The following is a 27,203-nucleotide window of genomic DNA, read 5'->3' on the forward strand; positions in this document are numbered from 1 at the left end:
AGGTAATAAGACGATGGATGTAATATAGAGAGAGAAGCAGATAGACGTAGGACTAATTGTGTTACTTATATTACAGTCCTTAAGCTGTCGCGCTAGCCTGAAGAAGACAAGAAGGTGGAGTCTGAAGAAAGAAAATAAGAAGCAGCAGTGTGGCCGTCTCTTCTCTGTCCAATTCCCCTTTCCCCCCTTGGGTTTGTTTGGCACTCGCGCAAATAAGGTGCAGTGCTGGAAAACCTGGGAGGGGCATTGGGAGCTTGCGGCGTTCTGCTCCTGTGCATTGAATCGAGCGTGGTCTGACAGCCATGTTGATTCACCTGGATGAGTTCATCCATTTCCCAACCCCTGAAATGTTGACTGGGGTCAAGCATGGATTCTATGCCCTGGGGGGGATGCTCCATGTCATTGGGTCCATAGATGGGACACATGTGGCTTTGGTACCACCACAGGCACAGGAGGTAGCGTACAGGAATAGCAAGCACTACCACTCCATCAATGCCCTTGTGGTGTGTCTGTCCAACATGGTGATTTCACATGTCTGTGCTGGTTTTCCAGGATCAGCACACGATGCCTACATCATGAGGCGTAGCAGGGTGCCTGAAATGATGACGCAGCTGCGCAACGAACGAGCATGTGGTGTTGGTGGGTACAGTCTGTCTGTCCTGTATTTTGCGTAGACTTCCAGCACGACCGCTTCTCCTGTCCTACTTATGTCCATGTGCTTTCCATGTAGGGAACGCTGGCTATCCCAACATGCCATGGCTGATCACACCTCTCCGCAACCCCATCACGCCAGCCCAGCTCCGCTACAACACCGCCCATGGCCGGACAAGGCGAGTGATAGAGAGGACGTTTGGCCTCCTGAAGAGCAGATTCCGATGCCTCCACAAGACCGGCGGCGCCCTCCCATATGCCCCGGCGAAGTCTGCAAAATCTTCATGGTCTGCTGCATGCTGCACAACATGGCAGTTGAGAAAGCTGTGCCACTCATCCTGGATCAAGATGATCAGGACCATCCACCCGTGGAGGACGAAGGGCTTGGCAATGGGGCTAGTGATGTGGAGGATGTGGAGCCGCAAGAGGACATCCGGACTCGGCTCTTACGCGACTTCTTTGCTTAGTGGTGAGTACCAGTGTCTGAGTGTGCACGCATTGGTCCCCGTGTGGCATGTGTTGCGATGTGTGTGTCCATCTGCATGTATGCCACGTGAGTCAGAGGTGTGTGTGGATGTGTCACTGGAGTGATGGTGCCAGTGATGAGTGTATTTCCCCAGTCATAATTGTGACCTAGCATGTTCTCATCCATACATGTGTCGAGTACATGCACATGCAAGTGGCTGTGCTTTTTGTGGCTGACTTCTTGTGTGTCTCTCTTCCCCAGGTACTTGCGCATGCCGTCTGCTGGTTGCATTGTTGTGGCACTGCTATTCCTCATGGACACGTCATCGTGTGCTGACTCAGCGTTACATGCACGGACAAGTTTGGAAGTCTCCTTAGGGAGGGGTGTATTGGGTGTGGCAGTTGTTCACGATGTATGCACACTGCCCCTGTCGATGTTTGGTTCCTCTGCAGACATGTTGCATCACCATGGTACACATGACATGCAGATGGGTACACCTGAATAGATGGTCAGACTTGTTGACAGTCATCAGTGATGGGATTGTGGAATGTGATGATTGCATCAATGTGTGTTACACTGCCCTCGGACACATACGGTTTGCATTGGCTTGACATGGTGTGGGACTTCCACATCAGCGTTTCAATGGTGTATGGCAGCCTCTCCGTGAGCAGCAGGGGGTGTTTAGCTGTTAGCCGACACTTGTGTGCCAGTTCCATGGATATCACGCATTTGTGGTGCAGAAGGGGGGTGCCAGTGTTGGACCCACATGTTACTCCACATGACCTGTTCATGTGTACTCCGAGTTGCCTCTGCAATCCCGAATACATGACTAATAAAGGTGTCCCTATGCCTCCAAGGTGCCTCTTCTCAGTCAATGCTGGTGTGTTGCCATGGGGCATACGGCATGTCTGGCATGGTTTACCGTGATAGTGGCTATGTGTCTATGTGTAGAGTAGCAAGATGCAAGCTGTTTGTGTGGGATTAGACTGTGTATTGTGCATGATGTCCATGACTGTGTGGGTATTGTGACATGTGCCATCCCCATGCATCCAACGTTGGCCAGGCCACCATTCTCTGCATCCACCTGACTCAAGCTTGCAGGACATGGTTCTGCCACCTGTCCACACATACCTGGGTGCCCCCCAGGACACTCCACATGATCCCTGACCTCTGCGCATGGCTGTCGCTGTGCTCAATATGTCTGTCGGCACGGTTGTGCGGCCACCCCCTCAGCTGGTTGGGCCCATCACGGGTGTGTATGGTGCTCCATGTCTGTCTTGCCTAATACACTGTGACCCGTGTGTCCTGTGCCAGACTCAGGCCCCAGGGTGTGGATGGTTGAAGTCAAATGAGAACTCAGGCATGCTTAGACTTTACAAGACACATGTAAGGTAATAATGCAACCAGTAGGCATCTTCTCTTCATGGTGTGACTTTTTATTTTAGTGGGGGGGTGGGGGGGGGTTTGACATGAGGGGCTTTCCGGGTGTGTGGAATCCAAAGTTCACTAGGGGAGTTGGTGTCCTTGCCATTTGAAATCCTCAGAGTCCATGCCACAGTCTTTGTCAACATTGGTCAGACAGTGACCAGCAAGTCCATGTGGCAGAGAATGTCTTTTGATGCTGTGCTGCTGTTGCTCCAGTGGGCCAGGTGCCAGGCCAGGTGTCCTGGGAGATGGTGCTGTAGCGCCGACCCTCACGGTCTTTTACGTTGATGACCCGCCCTCCTGCGGGGACCCTCAGAAGCAGGCCATGACGATGTTTGGGATGCTCCATCGGATGTTTCCTCCTCCTCCTCCTGATCCCTCCCTGTGGGTGGTGATGTTCTACACCTGATGGCACAGGGAGGGTTGCCCATGTTGTCGGCCATCCGACGGAGTGTACTGTGAATTCCCGTGAACACCTTCATAAGCTCAGCCTGTCTGTCCTCCATCCGCCGTTGGTGTTGCTGTAGACAGGCATGTTGCTCCGCATGTTGCTGGGCCTGCTGGGTCTTGATCTCCTCGAGGATGGACACAACCTGGGCCATGCCCGTGGTGTCCTGCCGGTATGTGTCCAGGATGTTTCGGACATGGGAATACACCGGCTCCCCAGCCAACTGGTCAGGCTGGCGCCTCCGCCGTCCTCCACTCCCACCACCCCTGCCCACTTGCACCTGGCCTGCCCTTTTGGGCACATCGGGTCTCTGGGACCCCTGAGGGATGGCATTGGCGTTGTCGCCTGCCTCCTCCTGGGTGCCCGGGACACCGTGTCCCTCCTGGCCAGCCTGGCTGCTTTGTGGTGGTGGGGCAGGGATCCTGGGTGTCTCCTGGGATGTGGCAGGAGTGGGGGTGGTGGTTGGCCCCGTTGTACCTGACGCAGGTGCTGCAGGTCGTTGGACACCAGAGGGGCCAGGTTGGTCGGGGTCGGGTTCGTCCACAGAGTGGTGAGAGTCGTCGCTGCCGGTGGCTCCTTCATCCCGCCGAGCCGGGTCCTGTGAGTCTTCCCCCCCAGTGTTGGAGGGTGATCCACAACGTTGACCTGTGTGTGAGAGAGACAATGTTAATTTTGTTCCATGCAACATCCATGTTTCATTCGTTTCAAAGTTGGAACATTTCCTCTGGGAATTTGGTTATGTCTTGCATTCCACTCACAGTGCACTTGTGCATGGGTATGTCCCTTGGGCACAGCTTTGGCGACTTTACCTATGTGTGGCACAGTCTTACTTGCTGCGTCAATTGTGACTGCAGTCAGCAGTGGAGTGAGCAGGTGTGGCGAGCCATGCATTGGCGCCTTCCGTGTTGCACTGTACGTGGGCACATGGAGTTGTTCCACACACTTATATGATGCAGGTAGCTGGCGTTGTGCTTGTGCACAGGTTGAGACATGGCCCAGTGTTTTGCCATGGAGAAGAGAGGGGGATTCAGGCACTGCCCACCCTTGTCTACATGCACGCAGTCCACCTGCTGACGAGCAGACTTTCCCACACCCCACAAGGCTGAATTGGTCTCCCTGTGTGTCCCTTTCTCACTCCCTCTCTGTCCCCCTCTCCCTCCCTCTCTGTGTCAGCCTCCTCCCTCTGTCCGTCTCCCTGTGTCTCCCTCCCTCTCTGTCCCCCTCTCCCTCCCTCTGTGTGTCACCCTCTGTCACCTCAGCCAAGCTTACTGTGAACACACTGTTAGCAGATCTTTGAATGGCCCTTGGATTGTTGATGTGAGTTTGTTTCTGATCTCCAGGCACCCATTGGGTGTAGTGTGTGTGTCTGCACTGCTGCTGTGGTGGTGTGTGCTGCCACTCTTTCACAGTGTTGGCTGTTCATTGGCTGCTGTCATGTGCAAGAACGTGCCGTCACCCCCATGTGTTGATGCAAGGCGTCCGCCATTTGCTGGCAAGTCATTCCTGTGTTGGGACACACTGTTTGTCTGGCTGTGACCTAGGCCATATGGGCAGGGGGCATTGTTGTCTGCTTCTGAGTTGCACTATGTGATTTTTGGGGCCCACCCTCCCGCCATCCGGCTTACCGTGTCATGTGTTGGTGCCTTCTGTGGCCTGTGACTTGACATTGTCCAGCTGGGTGCATGGGGCATGGTGGCGCCAGTGGCATGTGCGTGTTCATGGAGTGTGGTTGAGTCATGCGATAGCTTGGGGTGGTTGCGTGCCTGTTTGTGAGTTTGGTTGTGGATGACGTTCCCCCCATGTGAGGTGAGTTGTTTGTGTACTCACCCGGCTCTCGGAGTCCATCTACTCCGTCCACTGCCACCAGCGGCAGTATGACCATCACCCTCTCCTCCCAGGGATGGTAGTGTACGGGTCTGCGGGCCGGCCCTCCTCCAGTGACGTTGGCCTGGTTGTGTTCATCGGTCATCTTGGCTCGGACCCTCCTCCGCAGATCGTACCACCTGGCTTGGCATCCTGCTTGTTCCTTCTGGTGTCCGCAACAGCATTCACAGCATCGACGATGGTCTGCCACATGGCTGTTTTTGCTGAAGTGCTGGTCTGTCTGACCAATGTTCCAAAGAGGTGTGGCTCGACTCTGAGGATTTCATCGACAAGGACCTCCAACTCTCGGCTAGTGAACTTTGGATTCTTGTTAGTGGGCATGGTGAGGGGTGTGGGTGTGGATGGTGGGGGGGGTGGATGGTTGTGGGTGTGTGGGTGTGGTTGTGCAGGTGTGTGTGTGAATGTGATGAGGGGGTGTTTGTGAAGGTGTGTGTGTGAAGGTGTGCAAGTGTAAGGTGTGGTAAAGCTTCTAGTATGGTGCTGTAGGTTGTCTGTGGGGTCTGGCAGCAGTGAGTCTGTTGCAAAGGCTCATGGTTTGTGTGTGTGGGCCCTTTTTATTGGTCCATTGGTGGGTGTGGCTGTGTTTGAACTTTCGGTGGGTGTGTTATAAGGAGTGGTTGTGTTTTGGGCCTCTGTTTGTTTTTGGCAGTTGCAGGTCAGTGAATGTGTTGTTTTAGTGGTTGTTGGACATGTTTTGTGGCTTTGTGCCATTCGAATGGTGTATTCTTGTGTAGTTTTGGTTTGTCCTGGTTGTGTACGTGTGTTTTTTGCGTGTGTACGGTGTGTACATGGGCCATTTTGTTGTACAGTGATGTCCTTGTGTGTGGCTTGGTACGACTCGTACATGCGGTGGTGATGTTGGGGCCTGGGGTGCGCTCTGTACTTAGAATGTTGGGGTGGGGGTACGCTCCATGCATACGTGGGTGGGGGTACGACTCTAACGTACACGAGTGTACATACACGGGGGTACGACACGTACACGGGTGTACATACAGGGGGGTGCGACACGAACGTACACGGGGGTATGACACGTACACGGGTATACATACAGGGGGGGGTACGACACGTACACGGGTGTACATACCCGGGGGGTACGACTCTAACGTACACGTGTGTACATGCACGGGGGTACGACACGTACACAGGTGTACATACACGGGGGTTCGACACGTACACGGGTGTACATTCACGGGTGGGGGTACGACTCGAACGTACACAGGTGTACATACACGGGGGGTTCGACACGTACACGGGTGTACATACAGGGGGGGGTACGACACGTACACGGGTGTACCTACCCGGGGGGTACGACTCTAACGTACATGGGTGTACATGCACGGGGGGTACGACACGTACACAGGTGTACATACACGGGGGTTCGACACGTACACGGGTGTACATACACGGGGGGTACATACACGGGGGTACTACTCTAACGTACACGGGTGTACATGCACGGGGGTACGACACGTACACGGCTGTACATACCCGGGGGTACGACACGAACGTACACGGGTGTAAATACGGGGGGGGTACAACACGAACGTACACGGGGGTACGACACGTACACGGGTGTGCATACACCGGGGGGGTACGACACGTACACGGGTGTACATACACGGGTGGGGGTGTACATACACGGGGGGTACGACTCTAACATACGCAGGTGTACATACCCGGGGGGTACTACTCTAACGTACACGGGTGTACATGCACGGGGGTACAACACGTACACAGCTGTACATACCCGGGGGTACGACACGAACGTACACGGGTGTAAATACGGGGGGTACGACACGAACGTACACGGGGGGTACGACACGTACACGGGTGTACATACACGGGTGGGGGTGTACATACACGGGGGGTACGACTCGAATGTACGGGGGCTGGGGGGAGTGTTGGGCGCGTATGCGGGCACATGTCTCCATGGTTGCGATGGGAGTTCGGTGCGGACGGTGTTTTTTCCATCCGGTTGTAACATCGGACGCACGGGATGGATCGTGATTCCGCGGTCGGACTTCACTTTTCACATTTGTACGGTGATTCGTCTGAGGACGTGTCGGACACATTTTCCGACCCGAGGACGTATGGGGAATAATTCCCAATGCGATTCGTATGGTCTTTTTCCCATGCGAATCGTAATTGGCAGTTTGTACGGCACTTGTACGATTCGTACGGTAAAAAGACCGGATACGAGTCGTACGGGGAAAATTTTTACCGGATCATAATCGCCACCAAAGTGTCTGAACTGTCTCAAAACCGCATCTCGTTCATTTTCCTGTCTGAATGGAGTTGCAAGGAGTAGGAAGTTATCCACAGACCCAATCCCATCCTCACCACTTCTCGATCATATTTGTTTTAGCTCGCCTGGGAGGAATACACATAGCGTCTCATAGGAGAAGCCCTTAGAATGTTCATCTGAGCACCTGCATTTGAGAGAGGCTCTTGGTACCCCCTTGAGGAGGAAAAGCTTAAAACCATGGAGTGTGAGATGCACTGGTCATTGACTGGGAATGTGGCTTCAGCCATCTATCCATCTCTGGGTATAAAATCTGCAGCTGTCCAGCAGCTCACCAATAATTTTCTAAGCTTTGACCCACTTGAACACTTTTTGATGGAGTGTCCACTTTCTCCTTACTAGGCCTAATCCCATACCCTTGCTGATGGTCTGGTACCATGCCCTGTATGGAAGACCCTAGTCAGCCCAGGAAGTTACGGAAGCCTGTTGACAGCCTAAGCCCACTTTACTCCTCCATATGTGATAAAGGCAGGCTGCCAAAGATGTAACATGGATAACAGTGCAATTCTCTTGGATACCTAATACTATACAGGGAAGGCTGCCTGAAAGATTGACTGCTAGAAGTGCACCTGAGATAGTGGTGACTCAGCCTGATGAACACACCAATTTCTGCACCAACTACTGTTATTTTTATCTTTTCCTTTGTCCTCATTTATCCAGGCTTTTGCATTGTCTACTTAGCCAGATCTAGGAATCTTTGTGGTCTATTTGATCCCACTGTACTCTCAGGCTTTTTCCTCTGAGCATCTTGGACCTAAGGACAGCTTACCTCCACCATACCACAGCATCCAGGCACAAACTCTGAGGCTCTGTTCTCTATACCCTCACATAACTACATTGTAGTGCCATTGTTCTATTGCTTTGCCTTGTGTTGTGCAGATGTCGGCAAACCTTTATGGTCACCAACCTGAACTAGCATCAAATAAACAAAGTAACCAGTTATGGTGAGAAGACTAAATCCCTGTGTCCTTACTGAACTTTCTGAACATTATATGCAGCACTTAGATGCAGCACTTGCTGTCCTAGTCCTTCTTAATCTTTATAATTCCATATATTCACACCACATTGAATAGGTTTTGTGTCACTTCCATTCTGGGTACATTATGAGATTTGCCAATAACAAACCTTGTGAGCAGTATGTGTTTGTGAACATTGCATATTGTTTAGCCAACCTTTTTGCAGTACTGTATTTTCTTTACAATTGCGCCAACTGCTGCATGTGAGTACACATGCGGTCACCATTTTCACTATGAGATTACCGGTTCATTGTAACATTACTGTAGGGCATTTGGCGTTGTGGTGTGTTTTGTGTGTTTCAGTTAATTTGCCCACCTGTGCCTACTGTAATACATTTAAGATATGTGATCTAGTACCAACCTAGAAGAAGTGTGAAGTCTTTATTTTTCTTTCGCAGCTGTAGTGTCCTGCACTTGGACGCACCCCAAGCATCCTTGCTTGAGATGAGTCTAAGGCTACTCACCCTCAGTACCCTAGGGAGTCAAGGCTGCTTAAATGACCCTGTTTCCAACTGAGTACCATGGTTGCCCATTGCGAGGGGCCCGAGCACTCTCTGATTTTGAGAGCCCTATGGCATGCTGTGATGTTGCACCCTTAGTCATGCGCAAGACAGCAATGTTCCGTTGCAGAATTATGCAAACAAGTAGTATGTGTCGAGGAGAAGTACTAATGCCCCAATGTTCAGCTTATAAATGTATTACACAGTGTCATTTTTAAATGTTCAAGACACAGTGCAGAAGAGGATGTCGCAAATATTAGATTTGTATGAAATACCACAAAAATAATAAGCATAATGAGACATTAATCTATCAAAAAACAGAAAGTATATACAATTGGAGAGTACTCTGGATAGTGAGTACTAGCACTTCCCTCCTTGAAGCTTTGTACAGAGTGCTACCTCTGCGTACGCTGAAGCGGCGCAGTGCTCCAGGCGCTATTTTAAGTGACCTTTCCTGCACCCAGCAGACGGCTGAATATCAATCATCGCGAGCTGCTTAATTTGCATTTTCATTTCTGTCTGGAATAAAATAAAAATGCCCATTGACTCAGTATAACTGTACGAGTCAGTGCATGAGGTGCAGGCAGCACCGGTAGGAGTCACAGAGAGCGGTTGCCACCCTGAGTTTTTCCAAGCAGTGCTGCATGCTGAGGCTCAAACACTAGCTTGTAGAGTCTTTCAGGTAATGTGTATGCTGCACGCAGTGTGATGTTAAGGAGATAGGCCCAGGTGTAGACCATGAACTTGAGAGAACCCCTGTTCCTTTATCCGCTGCTGCATGCCGCAGTTTGACAGAGTAGAACTAGTTATAGTGATTTTTAGGTCTCGCCTAGCATTGCAGCGTGAATGCGCTGCCATCGCTTCGCGAGGCATGCAGTATATACTGTAGTGTGGAAGTTTCATGGAAGCTCCGCCCAGTCTCTGCCCATTGCCTTTTGTCTTAAATGCTGCCTTCCGATTGGTTTGAGGCTTGTTAATCCCTCCTCATTCATCATTTGTATCCTTCCACAGTTATTGGCCCCTTTACTCCTGGCATGCGCTGCCATCGATTTGTGAGACATGCAGTATATACTGCAGTGTGGAAGCTTCGTGGAAGCTCCGCCCACTCTATGCCCACTGGCTTTTGTCTTAAATGCTGCCTTCCGATTGGTTTGAGGCTTGTTAGTCCTTCCTCATTCATCATTTTTATCCTTCCACGGCTATTGGTCCTTTACTCCTAACACTATTTATTCCCTGTCTCCCCACCCCACCACCCCCTCCCTCAGTCTGTGACTTCTCACCCTCCCCCGCCTCCCCCACTTCCGTTTTCATCTTTATTATTGCCACCTTGAAATATGTGAGTTCAAGATGCGTGCTGTACAAAAACTTCTCGTGTTTTATGAACTAGATTTTAATGTTACTCTAAATATAATAAGACTCTAGGCAACATTCGGGGTATGCATGGCAACTGACGCCTCTTAGTTCACTAATGGCATTGTTGTTGGGCGGAGGAGTGGCAGTGTTTTAACTCATGCTTTAAACAAGCACTTTTAATAACTTCCTTTCAAGTCAGTGCTATAATCTTGTGTACTGAGGTGACGTGCTAAAGAAATGCACTTTTTTTAATTCTGAAGAGACATTATCGCACATTTACATCATGTTTACTGTATGATTAACATGCCGATCATTTCCACAACTCACCCACTGGCTCATATATGCTTGGCTCGTCTCTGGCTGGCTCTACCAGTTAATTAATATATTGGCTAGTGCATCTCTAACAAAGAGAGATGAATTGATACATGACAATGAGCCCGGTAGATGGTATAGAAATAGACTGATGCAGACAAACAGACAAAGTCAGTCTCCATTGCCTCACGTCAGAATCATCACTTTCAATAACCTGGAAATCTGCCAGCAACTCCTGCATTCCCCAACCTCATCCCCCTCACCTATTCTTAGCAGAAGTGGCAGATTCTGAGTTGTGCCCTGCTGGTGCAGAGGAGCACAGCAGAGTCTGTATAAGCGCTGGGATTTCTAGCTTCTCTGGGTGGGCACCTAAGCCTTCTGGGTGCCTTCACACTCAGGATAAATGAATACATTTTGTTATGTCCTTTAGTCGCCCCTCTGTGAGCACTGTCTGGTACATGGAGCTCTGTGTTAACAAAAACATTCAGAGAGGTGGTTGTGTACAAACAAACAACAGCCACAATACCATACGTTTCGAACGTGTAGTTAAATACCTGCTCATCGAGTACCTCATTTGCTGATCATTCCATGGCACTACCAAAATCACATTTGGACACATTTGCTCAACTGTAAAACACTCCCTTCTATGGGTCATTTAACAACTCGGGGCTTTGGGGTTAGGTAACCTATTTTGGATGCTGTGTAAAAGAGTAAATACAAAAATTGATGCAATGAAACTAAGCAACCAGTACTGTCTAAAACACTGTGAAAACTGACACCCATTCTGGCATTTTGTTTAGTTAATGTCGATTTTCTCATAGGTGCGAGTAAATTACTCTTAATATCCTAATGAAATTTGCGCACTTTTAACTAATAGCACCGGGCGACCTTTGAAAACTAGGCAATGAATACATTTTAATGTACCTCCGAAGCCCCCCTGCCCCCCGCCCCCTTGGCAAACTTCATTGCCTCCCAGTGTTTGGGGGATAACCAAGACGCAGGAGAGTGAGTCAAATAGTCTAGAAAATGAAAGAGAAGTCGGGATTCGGATTCACATGCTCTGATCCCGATCGCGTTGGTTATTCTGTAAGCACCACGGTGTGCAGGTGTGGTGACACTTCACCAATGAGGTACGTGCCAAGCAATTGTTGATACAATCCACACTTTGCGTCTTTTTCAATATATTTATTACTAAGTGCAGGACCTTTCCAAGGGATTTTGCACACTACATACATTCACTCCAAAAATAAAATGTATAGGTATAAAACATTGCCATTTACAATGTCAATAGCTCTAACTCACAAATGCGAGACCTATTTGCATTGCAAATGCTTGTTGCTATGTGAGGCAGCCTTACTCCAGGAGGTAGAGCCTCTTTCAGTAATCTCCTACGGCTTTCCTACCAGGCTAACCGACTGACCCCCCTTGCTACTCGCGGGCTGAAGCATTCGACTCTTGACCGGGGAGTCTCTGCTGGCAACATGGAGAGTTGCCCTCTCTGGCCCTCTACCAGAGAGTTACTGCAGGCAAGGAATGAGGCGGAAGGGCGGCCTATCTGGTAGATAGGGGCGAAGGCAGCAACTCGGCAGCTAAACCCAAAGTTAAATGAACAAGAGTGAACAGAGAACATTGTGGTCAGATCACCTATTTGGAGAGAACAGCACAATCAGATATTATATATGTTAAGAAACCCAAACCGAGACTCAAATCAACCGAGACACAAAACAAATTCTCTCTCCACTTTGTAACTGGCCTGCAACCAGGTAGAACTGATGGGGGTACACAGTAGGGCAAGAAGTGCCCAGCGCCTACCCGGAGACACTGCAAGGACGCCCCTCAGGGCCAAACCAAGTAAGACAGAGCAGCATTCACCCAGCGTCCAGAATCTGCAGCAGAGACGGCAAGGCGGAGCAAATAGTGCATGCAGTGAGCACCGTCTCAAACAGCGCAGTCACTAACAGTATGGTGAGATACTGAAAAATATACTACCAAAGCAACAAATACTAGGCAAATAAAAGAGATCAAGAGAGCAGCAAAAGCAGTCATCATCAAGATAAAGCGGCCCCAGTAGACAGGGGAGGTGTTGGCTCACACAAAGCCCAAGAGAGGACCGCAAGGAGCGAGGTGAAGCAAAGGCAAGAGGACACCCAGATAGTTAAAAAATGTATCAATATGTGCTGTGAGAAGCCTGGGGCAAAGTGAAGCAAGAGCAGCCAGAGATGTGACAACTACTCACAGCTGGTGGAAGCATTCCGCCCCAGAATGGAGGCTTAGAGAGAAACTTAGAAGGCAGAGAAGCAACGTGGTCAGACCTCCGCATGAGGGTGATAGCAGGTGGACGCAGCAGTAGTCAGCTATTCTACAGTCGCATTCTTTCCACCAAATGTAGAATTCTACTAAAAGAAATACAGCTCTGTCAGAATATATGATGAAAGAGGAAATGTATTTACATGTAACACGAGAGGCCAGGCAGCTAGAGGCCGAATGTCCAAAGGGAAGTCTCACACAAGCTTTTATTCTTGTAAACCACAAACAAAGGGCATTATGATATATGCAATACATGTCCAGTAAAAGTACAAGATTAAGACACTTTCTCAGAAATAAAGCACATGGCATCTACTGCCCATCAGTAGCCTTAGTAGGTTACACAAGTACAGAACACCAGGTCAATCAAAAGAGCCCAACACTGCGTGATACCAGTATGATGTGAGGTGGTGGGGCTGTTGCTATCCACATGTCCTTTGCTTGTGATAGTCGGGACTTCCCAAGCTAATGCAATGTACTTGTAACTGTAAATGTTATCGAAATTATTCGTAACATTAGTCCAATCAGGGGCACATAAGCTTTGCCACTTCTAAATATGTTGTGACCAAGTGCCTGTTGCTAAGCTAGCATCTTGTACTGCTTAAATGTGGTTCTTGAGCAAGCCTTGTGTTGCAGAGGCAGCTTACTTTCAGCAACTGCAAATTGTTTTATGTAAGTCTTTTCAGTGCACGTTCTACAGGCCTTTGGTAGTCATTTAGCAGTCAGTCCAGCTATCATAGAGAATAATTATAAAAACAGCTTCCACTGCATTAGGCATAGTCCTATGTGCCCACAGCTTGTCTTGCAGCACACTCCTCTTGACTGTATGCGTTAATCAGGCGGCTCATACTCTCTACCAGTCCATTGGCTTGAGACGAGGACAGTGCAGTTCTGAAATGTGTCACCCCTATGTCCTTCAAAAACTCTCCCATCTGTGCCAACCGGAAGTGTACACCATTATCGGAGACAATAAAATAAGGCACCCCCTCCTCAGTCTGGGTATAGACCTCCCTCACAAATTCAGCTGTAATCCACTTCTCCATCCAAGCTAATCCGTTGAAAGGCACCACAATGTCCACAGATACCTTACTCCAATGTCTTTCCAGTACTTTCACAGATGACAAAGGAGCATTCTGGTGATCTTACTTTTGTCACAACCCACACATTGCACAAACTCCTTAACCACACTCTCCACCATGTAGTCCAAACGCGGCCACCAGCAACATTTTCTCACACAGGCCTTCGTCCTATTCCCCCTAGCTGACCCTCATGTGCCAAATTAACAGTTTTTACGTGCAAACCCTCAGGTGGCATCAATCTTTCACCCTACAAAGATATTTCTCCATAATTGTCAGTTCTTCTCGGACCATCCAATAGTCCTCTACCTCCACCGCAATACTCTTTTTCTCAGGCCTCCCCTTCACTACATATCCTTTGACCAGTAACTTAGTGCTATCCTAATCTACTGCTTCTGCCCACTCGGCCTTCGTTATAGCCTGCTCTTGCACCCACGACACCCTGACTTCATCCTCCTCATCACCATCCTCCTTCACAGGCAACCTGGATAAGCAATCTACAGTCTTGTTGCTCGACCAGCTCAAATACTGTACCCAGAAATTTAAGTCTCTCACTCCTTCTACCCACCAATGAATTAAAGCTGTGGCTCTTTCACTACCTTAATAAGTGAACATCATCACTAAGGGTTTATGGTCAGACCTAAACACAAAAGGGAAACACCACAAATAGAATTTGAAGTGTGCAATGTCCCATGTGCACGCCTGTGCCTCCCTCTCAATAACCAATTCATTACCTACAGACCCTTTCAAAGCTCTGGAGGCAAACACCACCACCTTCCCCTCTCCCTCAACAACTTGGGACAATAGTGCTCCAAGGCCTTTTTAAACTTGCATCCGTGGTCAGCACCATTTTCTTTTTGACTTTGAAATAACCCAGCGTGGGCAACATCCCAATACTTCTTTTAATCACATCAAAAGCTGCTTTACACTCATCTAACCACACAAACCTGCCACCTTTTTTTAAATAATAATCTTATTAGTTGAACAACACATGCAAAGTTCTAAATAAACTTGTGATAATACTCAGCCAATCTAAGGAACAAGCAGGCCTCATCCTTGTTGGTAGGTTCCGGGGCCTCCACAATTGATCTAGCTAATGCTATCTCTGGAAATGGTATGTCCCATGTTAGCCACTGTTGTAACTCTAAACTTACACTTCTCTCTCTTCACCGTCAAACCAAAATCATGCAACCTGGCTAGAACCTCGAACAATTTCCTTTCATGTTCCTCTTCATCCTTACCATAGACCAAAATGTCATTCTGGAAAAATTTTACTTGGTCCACTCCTTCCAAAATTTTCAGCAACACCCTCTGGAAACAAGCCGCAGCAGATGCAAGCCTGAAAGCCTGTAAGCCACCATAGGGGTGACAAACGAGGTAAGGGGCTTCGACTCTTCACTTAAAACCACTTTATGATGGTACGCTGCTGAAAAATCCATCACACTGAACAAGTACGCTCCCTAAACATGGATAACTCCTGTCCAGTGTTAGGCATTGGCTGCCTAGCCACCCAAATGTTCCCTTTAAGGTACCTCAAGTCAACACACATCCTCAAACTTTTTCTATTATATCCTTGGGTGTCAAAACTGCCAGAGTCAGCCATTCTGAGGACTCAATTTCCTCAATTACCCCTAACACCAGCAACCTACTCAACTCTTTTCTTAAAGAATCCATCATCAGATGTGGCACTTCACCTTATGCACTACTGGTTTTGCTCCCTCCCTCATCCTGATCTGATGTTCAAAACCAACCAACTTCCCACATTTTTGTCCAAGCACATCAGGAAATTTCTTCACAATGTCATCATTATCCTGTGCATAATCCAATAACATAACCTGCTCCTGCACATTTAGGTTAAGAGTGCTATCCAGATCCGTCTGGTGTCTCCACCCCAACAGTCAATCTTTTCTCTTTGCCACATAAACCTTTCCCATGTCAACCTACCCTTGAAATCACTTACATGAGCACATATCCCAACACTTCAGTAGTCGCTCCTCCATAGCCAAAAGGTTTGATGTTGGTTGGATCAATTCAAGACCCTCTGCACCATACACCTTTTCCCAAATGTGATCACCCGCCAGGGTGTAGGGAGACCCCGAATCTGCCAAAACGGTCAACTGTTTCCCTCTAATCATCACTTCACACTCTGGCATGTCCACTCTGTCTTTATCACAGGAGACTTCTATCGAAATTACCTACTCTGTAATGGTAAACACAAAATTCCTCACACTTTCCTCAACCTCTTCAAGCTGATACACCACCTTGCTCTCAGCATTGATGTATGTGGGGCCCTTACATACTCTCGTAAAGTGCCCCTTCCTTCCACACTTCCTACAAATAGCATTTTTTGCAAAGCTATTAGGGTAATTTGCAGTATGCTGTCCATTACCACAACGATAACATTTGAATTTTTCATTGTCCAATTTATATTTCCACGCCTTCACACTCCTCTCATACTTCTTTTCGTCTTTCTTGGAACCAGCAACGTTAGAGACTTCTCCTTCCTCACAATCAAATTTTTGCATTTCTTTCACCCAACATGCTATGCTGTGTGCTCAATTCCTTCAATAATGGCAATGGCTTCCTTTAAACAAGGATCTTTCGCTAAAACCCTTTCTTGTACCTTAACATTGTTTGTACGACGTATATGTTGGTCACAAACTAATGAATCAGTAAGATCACCAAACTTGCATGTCCTTGCCAAATTCCTTAGGCATGCCACATAACTCCCTATATGTTCCTTATTGGCATGTAAAAAACGTATGACGTTCCAAAGCCATATTTTTCAGCGTTCCGAAATGCAATTCTAACATTTTCACAGACCTTTTCGTATAAATCCCTGGCATCACCCTCATCATGCCCCACTGAAATATCTTCCAAATTTTCATAAACATTTCAGCCCTCCACCCCAAGATTGTATAATAAAACACTTTGGGCTTCAGTACGATGTCGGTCAGAAAGGCTCTGAACGTTATTCGGATTTTCCTAACCCATATCAGAACCCATGTTTCCGACCAACCCATTACAACAGAACGCAACAGTTTGGTCTTTTTAACTCTATTCCAACCGGCATTCGGAGACTCCTAGTCGGTCGGAGCCGAATCAAACAGGTCTATGGGACAGCGTTTCAGACCGATGCATTACGATGTCGGATTCGGACAGCCTTCTCGAATCAGCCTGTCCAACATGAAACGGCTGTCAGAAGCTGACTTTTGGGGCCTGTATCAGGCCCCCCTTCACCTGGAGGCCTCTTGTTGGGGCCCGTGGGGGTACCCATGGGACCCCTCTTTACAACCATGCCAGTGTGGCAGGTACCATGGGGTGCCTACGACAGGTTGCAAGGTTTTCCGGAACCACCCCTTCTTCCAATGGGAGCCTGCGTTGTTGGTCGGAATACAGGCTCCCATTGAAGTCAATGAGTGTCAGACCGAACGGTGTGCGGATACATCGTATTCGGTTGGTCAGACTCGCCGAACCCGAGTCAGTCAGAACCGATTCCGACAAGGAGTCGGTCTGAATGCTTTCCCTCCGACATTGTAATGAGGCCCTTAGTTTCTTAGCGTCAGAACATTCCCCCCCAAATGCCACCAAATAGGAGTCAAACAGCTCCTTCCATCTAACCCACAGTAATGTTGGCCCCCCGCAAGTCAAATTGTGAGGGTTGTATCACCATGCCAATGGATGCCATATTTCCTCTTAAGTACCAAAATAACAATTTAACACAATAAGATAACACAATGAAATAAAATAAAAAGTTAAAATAACACCTCTTATTCAACAAGCGCACTGATAAGTTTGCCAAACCCCTCGATAGTTCAAGCACTCAGGAAAACAATTCAGGCACAAGATAACTGTGTGCCATGAAACCAGTCACCATCAATGCAGCTCAAAGATGCAGTTCTTCAACCTCATCCGAGTCCTCCATGCCACCAGATAGGAGCTGAAATCCACACCCACTGTTCTCAAAGATCCTTTGTGCGCCATTACCCTGGATGTGTCACCATCCCCCACACTCCTGGCAGCTGACAAGATCACGCTGCGTGCAGACATCATGCACTCTGACGATCCGGCCCAATTCAAAATGTCCGGGAAGCGTGTCACATGACGCGAGTACACCTCCCAGACAATCGGAGGACGCACAGGGTTTGCCTGTAGCGTGAGACATCACAGTGCCAATGCGTGCCCCATAATAGCACGCTGCTGCCTTACTTTGCAGCCGAACATTGGCTTGTTGGATTGGGTTCGCTCAAACTGCGCACTCTCAGGGCCGCGTGAAGCGTCACGAGCATCCATTCAGACCAACAGCCATCTCTCTAGGTACAGCGTAGAAAATCATTAAAACACTTTCCAATGCCGATATCGTGTTTGGATGGATCCAGATCACGCTAGTCTTTCCTATCCGTTTGTAGTTCCAATATCGGAAGAATCTCGACCATTACAGCAATAAGGGTTCATTGCTGAAGTATCCTGCCACTACCACAGATTCCCATCATCATTGCCAATTTCTATGTGGTGTCCTGCCTCAAACAATACACTTCAGGCAGGCAGAAATAGTAGTAGAGTTATTAGATAAACAGCACAGCATTTAAAAAGGTCAGGATTCTTCCTCAGGCCATTTCCAACTGCCTCCCTACATTCTACATAGAATCCGATGACACTTGGCCCTCCGTGACATCACTGCCTTGATGCATAGTACAAACCACAACACGGAGCTTGTGATGTTCCCACGGCGGAGAATGTGATGTTACAAAGACGAAGCATGTGATGTCACCACTGCGGAGCTAGTGATGTTACCAATTGGAGCAGGGTGCAAACTCCCATGGCTCAGGAGGATTTTGCCCACCCACCAGGCATTAGTTGGTATTAAACCCAAGTGAAAACAGCTAGTTCCTCTTCTATTCTGACGATAAAATAAAAATTTGGTGGAAAGACATTGACCAATCCTGGTGTAATTTTTATTTGCACCAGGGTGATTTCGCGCCATGTTTTTACTCTATGCAACGAATTAGGGCATAAGTGTTTAGTAGTAAAGGGTGAATCATGTTACTTTTTACTCCAGCTTCTTTAGTTATAAGCAGAAATATGAACAAAGTCGGACGGAAATGTTCTAAACAACCAGCTCTAGATGCTCAATAAGATATGTAACGCGTGCCACATGATCTATGAGTCAGCAGCAGAAACTGCTGCAACGGATACTCAGTGGGAGAGGTGTGGCGGTGGGAGAGGTGTGACTCCTGAGCGTGGGGCTCACGGTTCGATCTCCAGCTGCAGCTCAGCTCAGCATCATGTGACTCTGGACAATAGCTCACAAGGGGCCATATGTATGAAGCCAAATTGCGATCGCAAATGCTGAAATTCGCAGAATTTCAGCGTCCGCGATCGCAATTTAGGTAGTGTGCAATGTAGCACACAAAAACCCACTCGCAAAATAAGGAATCACAAAATTTGCGATTCCCTATTTTGCGAATGCATGTAAGGAATCCCAAATTGCGATTTCTTAAATGCAATGTAGGAAGTACCCAGGTTGTGCGATTTTGGCTTAAGGAATCGCAAATTACCACCAACTTCAGGTTGGTGGTAATTTGCGATTTCTTAGAAAAATGCACTTTTTTGCATTTTTCAAAGTGCCATATGGCGCACATACATACCCTTAGGGCATGTATGTGCTCAACATGTGCACACATGCTTATTTCAGGGGTGCAACAGGGTGCCCTATTGACACCCTTGCAACCTTGAAATTGCACTCTCAATTTGCGATTCTCTAATTGGGAATCGCAAATTGAGAATGTCTTCCCATTCATTCCTATGGGCCTTCTAGCCCATAGGAATGAATCGGAAGGTATTCCTTATATTCGAATCTCAATTTGCGATTTGCAAATAAGGAATATGTAGGATTCGCAAAATATTTAGCAAATCCTACATACATTGCATTTTGCGATTCTCTAATTGCGATTCCCTAAAAATTGTAATTTGAGAATCGCAAAACGAGTTTTTAATACACATGGCCCCATATCTCCCCAACGGCCCCCAGCGCCTTGAAACCTTAAGGGGTGATATGTTCGTGCTTTACAAAATATGGATTGTTTGTCATGGGTTTATACAAATTCACGTTTTGCAGCATGGTTACATCTAAAATGTTATCAGCAGGAAAGAGCTCTTTATGTTTGCCTTGTTTGTTTTCTATATGCACTGAAACTTTTTATCTATCTTGTTCCTTTTTTCTAGCTTGGTCTGCAGCCCTTCCATAGTGTCGGAATACTTGGATTTAACTCTTCCGAATGGTTCATTTCAGCAGTCGGTGCTGTTTTCGCTGGGTATGTTTTTTGTAAAAAAATGTTTTATTAAACTGCTTTTTTTGCACTAAACTACTAAGAGAGTTTTAAGGAGAAAAGTTTGAATGATAATTCGCAAAAACAATCAGTCTTGCTTTGCTAATGATTGTTGATTGCCTGTATTGGCATTGACAATGCATCACAAGCTTTGGAAAACCCTATAGATGTGACTAGTAATCTTGGTATGCTGTTTTGTATACTTCCAAGAGGGCTGTCATGTAGCTTGTAATAGGGGCCTATCGTGTAAGTATAGGACATAGAATTCGGCCATTTTGGATGTTTTATTTGGAATACTCCCAAGATGGCTGGCAAATAGTGTCCTCGAGCACCATGACGGCTCTCTTGGCAGAATAGAAAAAGCATTCTGAAATGGGCAGCCACCACTATTAGCATTGCCAGTGCTGCTGCAACTTTACAATACCGAACCACAGCAGAGCTTCATGTCTGGGAAGAATGAACGGAGAGAGAGAATAAGACGGTATTATGTGACACAGGAGAACAGGATGACTATGGAAATGGGTGGAGAGAAAGGGACAGAGCACGGGAAAGTGCAAGCCCACTGCTATCGGATACTAAATCATAAATATATATTGGTGCCAGATTTACTAAAAAGGCGCTCCACACGCATGCATGAATGGGCGAGAGCTGGACCGTGTCACTTTTACAGTGATATGGCGCTGTTCAGCTCTCTCTGTGCTGGTGCACTTGTGGCTGCCTAGCACCAACGCAGGCACCACTGTGTCATATCGCAAGGTTGCCTTGATTGTGGTCAGGATTGTTTTTGTGCAGGAAGAGAGATTTTCCTGTACAAAACAATCCTCAAAGATACATTCCTCTTTCTATTTGTACTGCAGAATGCAGCACAAACAGAAAGAAGACATAACAAGGAGAAATTAAGTTATTTTTCATCGTTTCACCTATCTCGGGCAGGTGCACCATTTTGCTGTAAACCTAGGTTTATTGCTTTTAGTAAAAGGGAACACCCATGCTCCACCTATGTAACATCTATGTGACGCATTGTAACTCAACACAGTGCAAGGTGCTGAATTCTGTTACTGGTTTTTTACAATACTGCGCATGCCTGCGTAAATCAACCCTTGGGTGGTTTTGCAAATCTTGTCTAGCAGTTTACATAATCGCTGCGCAGGGGCGTAACACTGGCACCCGCAGCCCCCGCTATGCGGGGGGGCCCCAAGCTCCAGGGGGGCCCCCTCAGCATAGCACTCTGGCTGCAGAGCTCCTGATTGAGCCCGAAGGGGGCCCCTCCACATGCCTTGCAGGGAGCCCCCCTCGAGTTTCGTTACGCTATTGTCGCTGCGCCGAAAAGGTGGTGTAGCCACAACATGAATGTCAGTAAATCTGGACCTGGATTCTTGCACCACAAATGCAATAATTAGATGGTGTGAGAAGTTTGTCTTCTGCAACCTTAGTTAAGCTCATATGAAAACTGTGCAAGATTTGCAACTTTCCTAAAGGTTGCAAGTTTAAACTGCTTCAAAAGTATGTTATGTTGAAAGAAATTTCAGCAAAACTTCATTTTCCTCCAAGAAATTATTTGCACATTTTACAAAACTGGTCCATAGTCTGCAACCTTGCAAAACTTTTCAGGCGAAATTTGGATTTCACTCATCTGAGGAAGCTACGCCATTGAGCATAACATGCTGCAGAAAATCTTGGAAGGTCTTAGGTTATAGGAAATAAACCTTTTGATAACTAACTTGAATTAAATAATTGATCAACTAATATTTGAAACTCTAGTGTGATATTATCTGACGTTGGTTATTAAATACGAAACAAGATTATGTTCGATTTTATCAAATAGACAATGACTGTGCAATATTCAACAAGAACAATTTTGTTTTTTTCTAATGTGCATGTTGAAGGAGTGGTCCATGACAGGCAATGTAAATTATGTTTGCACCCACAAAGGAGCCGACCCCAAAAAACTATTTGTGGTTTAATGAGACAGCATTTGCTCCTATTTAAATAGTCAGTTCTATCGTCTCCAAACCACCAAAATAAAAAGTGAGTAAATTATAGCAAGTTACTTTTTTCTGTTCTTGACAGATGTAAAGCAATTTTTCTCATAGCATTTGACTATGAGCAAGGTTATGCTCTGGACATTCTTGTAGGTAAAATATGACTTTTTGTTTGATTTTACCCAACGAGCCATACTCGGCTGGACTGGAAACAGAAACCAGCCCTGGCAAGCAGCTTGACCGGCCCCAGGAGGTGGGGGAGGGGGATGTGGTGCGAGTGGGAAGCACCACTCGCGCTGCACTGCTGCCACTTTTGTTACCGGGGGCGATACTGCAGCACTACTGCAAAACCGGCCGCTTGTAATGAAACCAGTAGGCACGGGTCCAAAACCGGCCTCACCTGTTTCGGCCCACCGGGAAAACGCCCAGGGCCTGCTACTGCCATTCCGGCCTTGGAGCCAAATAAGCCTGTGCTTTTGGAAAGTCATGTGAAGAATCCGTCCATGTTTCATGTACATATGAAATCATAGTTGTTATGACTTCCATTTACAATCTCTTCTCTTTTTAGGTCTGACGTTAGCCAAGGCTGTTTGATTTTACAACAGTTATACTTAATACTTATTGTGACATTAAGCCAGGCCTTTTTATCCATTGGCCTGTTGCTGTGTCATTTAAATTTTCTTCTGCACACCACAGCATACAGCATGGCTTACATGTCAGCCCACTCCAGCTGTTGTCTGATTTCACTGTGAAAGAATTCTGCTCTTTTACAAGGATCACATCCACACACAAAGTACTTCGCATTAGACCTATTGGCTATTGTGTAAATCTTCGATTTTGAGCAGTTTTTTAAATATTGATAAGAGCTCAGCAGTTCCCCCATCAAAAAATCATGACAAAACAACAAGCATTGGCAGTCAATGCCAGACCTATTGGCTTTGCCAGTGCTTGTTAATGTGTGCTCATGGTTTGTAGAAATTCCCCCAAACTCCTGATAAAATATTTTCGATGTACTTTTGGTGCATACTTATTAATAACAAGATTATTGGGAGGTAATTCTTATTTCTCTGAATCCTACACTTCCCATTCCCAATCCGCTCTGTCTCACCTTGGAGGCAGACAACCAGTCATGGCACCCCTTTACTTAGTTTTAAATATAAAAATATATTTTTTGCTTCACTTTTCTTCTCTTTATTTCCCATTAAAGGGTTTCTTATATAAAACCTGCTAGGTGTCTCAAGCCGTGTTGTTACCATCTTGCAAGACACAGGAAAAAAGGGACGAGGCATGTAAGAAGACTGGCAAAGAAGACTAGGACTCAGTGCAATTAACATTTCTACATTATCTACCAGCTCAAACATGGTACAAATGTGTGTGCATTGATGAAAGTCGCTGGTTGCAAATATCTATTACAATTATCTCTGTGTATCCACACAGAAGGTGGACCTACCTTAATCAGTCCCAGGGTAAGAAATCCATTGCTGCTTCACCTGCTTTGAAAACAACAAAGCAAAGCAGACTGATGGTTTCTTCCATTTGGATGTTGGACTTTAAGAAACAAATAGGGACATTTGGAGATGGGGGCCAGAGCTCGGCTTACTGCGCTACGGTTCTTTTGACGAAAGTGTGACATAGAGACCGAGTCCCCTGCATACCCTTTAGGTTGTATGAATACCACTCTGGCTTCCTAAAGGAGAACTCCTGCATTAGTATAGGACTATTGGACAATTACAAATAGCATGGTTCAGTATTGAAAGATGTATGATGTGTGTGCACGTATTTTTACACCAGTGTGAGTGGCTGCACCCTATAGTACTGGACCCGCCCCTTAGGTGTAGGATTTTAAGTGGTCCTGAAGAAATATGAGCACTGATGCTTTTTGGATGAAATATGTTGACCAGCCCTATTATGGCTAGTTTGTGTCACCCTTGTTTTTAATCATATGTCGGACCTGACATCCTCGGCACAGTTTTCCCCCAACATTTTGCCTTTAGCCTCCTGTTTTGCTGACTTTATTTTTGCTGAGTTTAGAAATCTACATACTTTACCACTGTTAATCATTGCTAAAGTGCTTGTGCTCTCTCCTTTAAACATGGTGAAATTGGCTAACACCCAACTGGCACATTTAATTTACTTGTAAGTCCCTAGAACAATTTTACTCCATGTACCCAGGGTCTGTAAATGCTACTAGTGGGCCTGTAGCACTCACTGTGTCCCCCACTAAAATAGCACTTTAGAAAATGTCTCAAGTCTGCCATTGTTGCTTGTGTGTGCAGTTTTTAAACTGCCATTCAGACCTGCCAAAATAAAACTTTCGCTAGGCCCAAATTTTCCTTTTTAATACAAATACGCCACCCCTAGATTAGGCCCTGACAGGCCAGAGGGCACGACGCAGTGCATTTAAAAAGCTGGCCTGGCAGTTCGGGCTGGACTGTTCCCATTGGGCTCAGGGTCAAGACTGATTTGCATATGGCCTGGTTCAAACTGGAACGGCATGGTGAGCAAAAAAACGATGGATTTAGGCCCAGATCTCTGTACTGGGGTGAATGTATGACATTGTTCTGCATTCTGTCCATCAATTGTTGTTTTTGCATTTGTCACCCCGAGTGGGAAGGGTATGCCCAGACGTGGGTCCCTTGCTCTCCATGCCACTGGAATCAAGCTATCCTGGCTGAAGAGGGGTGAAACCCCGAAACCGGTCCTAGGATGCTTGTTTGCAGTCCAGGGAGGACCTGGCTTGGCAGTACGGGCTGGACTGTTCCCATGAGGCACAGGGTCAAGACTGATTTGCATATGGCCTGGTTCAAACTGGAACGGCATGGTGAGCAAAAAAACGATGGATTTAGGCCCAGATCTCTGTACTGGGGTGAATGTATGACATTGTTCTGCATTCTGTCCATCAATTGTTGTTTTTGCATTTGTCACCCCGAGTGGGAAGGGTATGCCCAGACGTGGGTCCCTTGCTCTTCATGCCACTGGAATCAAGCTATCCTGGCTGAAGAGGGGTGAAACCCCGAAACCGGTCCTAGGATGCTTGTTTGCAGTCCAGGGAGGACCTGGCTTGGCAGTTCGGGCTGGACTGTTCCCATGAGGCACAGGGTCAAGACTGATTTGCATATGGCCTGGTTCAAACTGGAACGGCATGGTGAGCAAAAAAACGATGGATTTAGGCCCAGATCTCTGTACTGGGTTGAATGTATGACATTGTTCTGCATTCTGTCCATCAATTGTTGTTTTTGCATTTGTCACCCCGAGTGGGAAGGGTATGCCCAGACGTAGGTCCTTTGCTCTCCATGCCACTGGAATCAAGCTATCCTGGCTGAAGAGGGGTGAAACCCCGAAACCGGTCCTAGGATGCTTGTTTGCAGTCCAGGGAGGACCTGGCTTGGCAGTTCGGGCTGGACTGTTCCCATGAGGCACAGGGTCAAGACTGATTTGCATATGGCCTGGTTCAAACTGGAACGGCATGGTGAGCAAAAAAACGATGGATTTAGGCCCAGATCTCTGTACTGGGTTGAATGTATGACATTGTTCTGCATTCTGTCCATCAATTGTTGTTTTTGCATTTGTCACCCCGAGTGGGAAGGGTATGCCCAGACGTGGGTCCCTTGCTCTCCATGCCACTGGAATCAAGCTATCCTGGCTGAAGAGGGGTGAAACCCCGAAACCGGTCCTAGGATGCTTGTTTGCAGTCCAGGGAGGACCTGGCTTGGCAGTTCGGGCTGGACTGTTCCCATGAGGCACAGGGTCAAGACTGATTTGCATATGGCCTGGTTCAAACTGGAACGGCATGGTGAGCAAAAAAACGATGGATTTAGGCCCAGATCTCTGTACTGGGGTGAATGTATGACATTGTTCTGCATTCTGTCCATCAATTGTTGTTTTTGCATTGTTCTGCATTCTGTCCATCAATAGTTCTTTTTGCATTTAAAAAGTTTGACATGTGCTTTTTACTTTTTACATATCCTGGTTGAAAAAAGGCCTGCCTCTCCTACAGGATAACGTTTGGTTACCTTATTACATTTAATAAGTAATAGCTTTAAATTGTAAGAAGGTAGGAATGTTGAGTTTGGTGTCTAAAGAATTGCAATTGAAAGCCCACTTTAATGGTGAAGTAAGACTTGTAGTAACAATCCTGAAAACTTCTAGAAAGTTGCCATTTTCTTGTCTTAACCATTTGGTGCCTGCAGCCTGTTCCTGGGTCACATGGCTAGGTGTAATTGACAGTTGGTCTTTGTGCACTGCTCCCAGGCAGTGAGACAAAGGGAAGAAATGTTGGCAGGATGGGCCACTCTGAGTTTGTGAGTGGAAGGAGCTGTCACCTACCACTCTTGCACATCACAAAGGCTCTCCTTGAGCACTCTCACAAAGGGTTTGGCACTGGTCTTTTGTGACCCTCAGGCAAGTTGGAGCCAGAACATTCGAGACACCAAAGGGGTTGTGGGGGTGGAGGCCTGTAGAACCCTCTCGTCCTTCAAAAATGTGCACCAGGTACAACTCTTCAGTACACAGATGGACCTGTGGAGAAACTCAGAAGTAGGATTGATGCATTGCTCAGCAAGAATGACTGCCACTCTGCGGCCCTGCTGCAGCGAAGGACTGGACCTGCTTCTTGAAACAAGAACCAATAGAGTGACTCCAAGGGCCAGTGGCTGGCCTGCTGACCAGAGCCTCAGGGATAGAATGCTCCAATCACCTTAAACCCAGCACCTGCTGTGAGTCCTACCCTCCCAAATGGTTCCACCTCAGGACGCTTGGACATGGGCCTGAAGCTGCTTTGTCAGCCTAACTCGGGTCACAGAAGAACCATTGCATTGGAGCCGCTGCGTGAAGCATTGCTGACCAGAAACTCCTCATCAGAGCGCTACACAACTCATCGCCTCTCCAGACTCCACATCAGGACTACTATATGGTTCCTCTCCAGCACAGGACTTGTCATAAGTGTCCGCAGCATTCCTGGAACCGCTGCTGCGCGATGCATCTCAACGCAGGACTTCCCATCGCGAGCCCCTCGTCAACGGCATCTTCAATGACAATGCAATACCTTGCATCGCAGCTTAGCAGCTCCTAGGAATTGCTGATGTGTGATGCATCCTTGGTGCAGGACTCCGCAGCACTCCACAACCAGGATTTAAAGTATTCTTGTTAAGTGGGC

General features: G+C 47.2%; 1 protein-coding gene across 7 annotated transcripts in view; it reads left to right on the plus strand.

The window, feature by feature from the left end:
- Positions 1–27,203, plus strand: part of ACSBG1 (acyl-CoA synthetase bubblegum family member 1) — a 687,864-nt gene that overhangs the window by 442,460 nt on the left and 218,201 nt on the right. For all 7 annotated transcript variants that reach the window (XM_085643721.1, XM_085643719.1, XM_085643718.1 and 4 more), the window contains exon 4: positions 19,963–20,051. In XM_085643721.1, coding sequence (XP_085499847.1) covers positions 19,963–20,051 — 89 coding nt within the window. The remainder of the gene's footprint in view (positions 1–19,962; positions 20,052–27,203) is intronic.

Source organism: Triturus cristatus, chromosome 3_1 (genome assembly GCF_964204655.1).
Source record: "Triturus cristatus chromosome 3_1, aTriCri1.1, whole genome shotgun sequence".
NCBI lineage: Eukaryota > Metazoa > Chordata > Amphibia > Caudata > Salamandridae > Triturus > Triturus cristatus.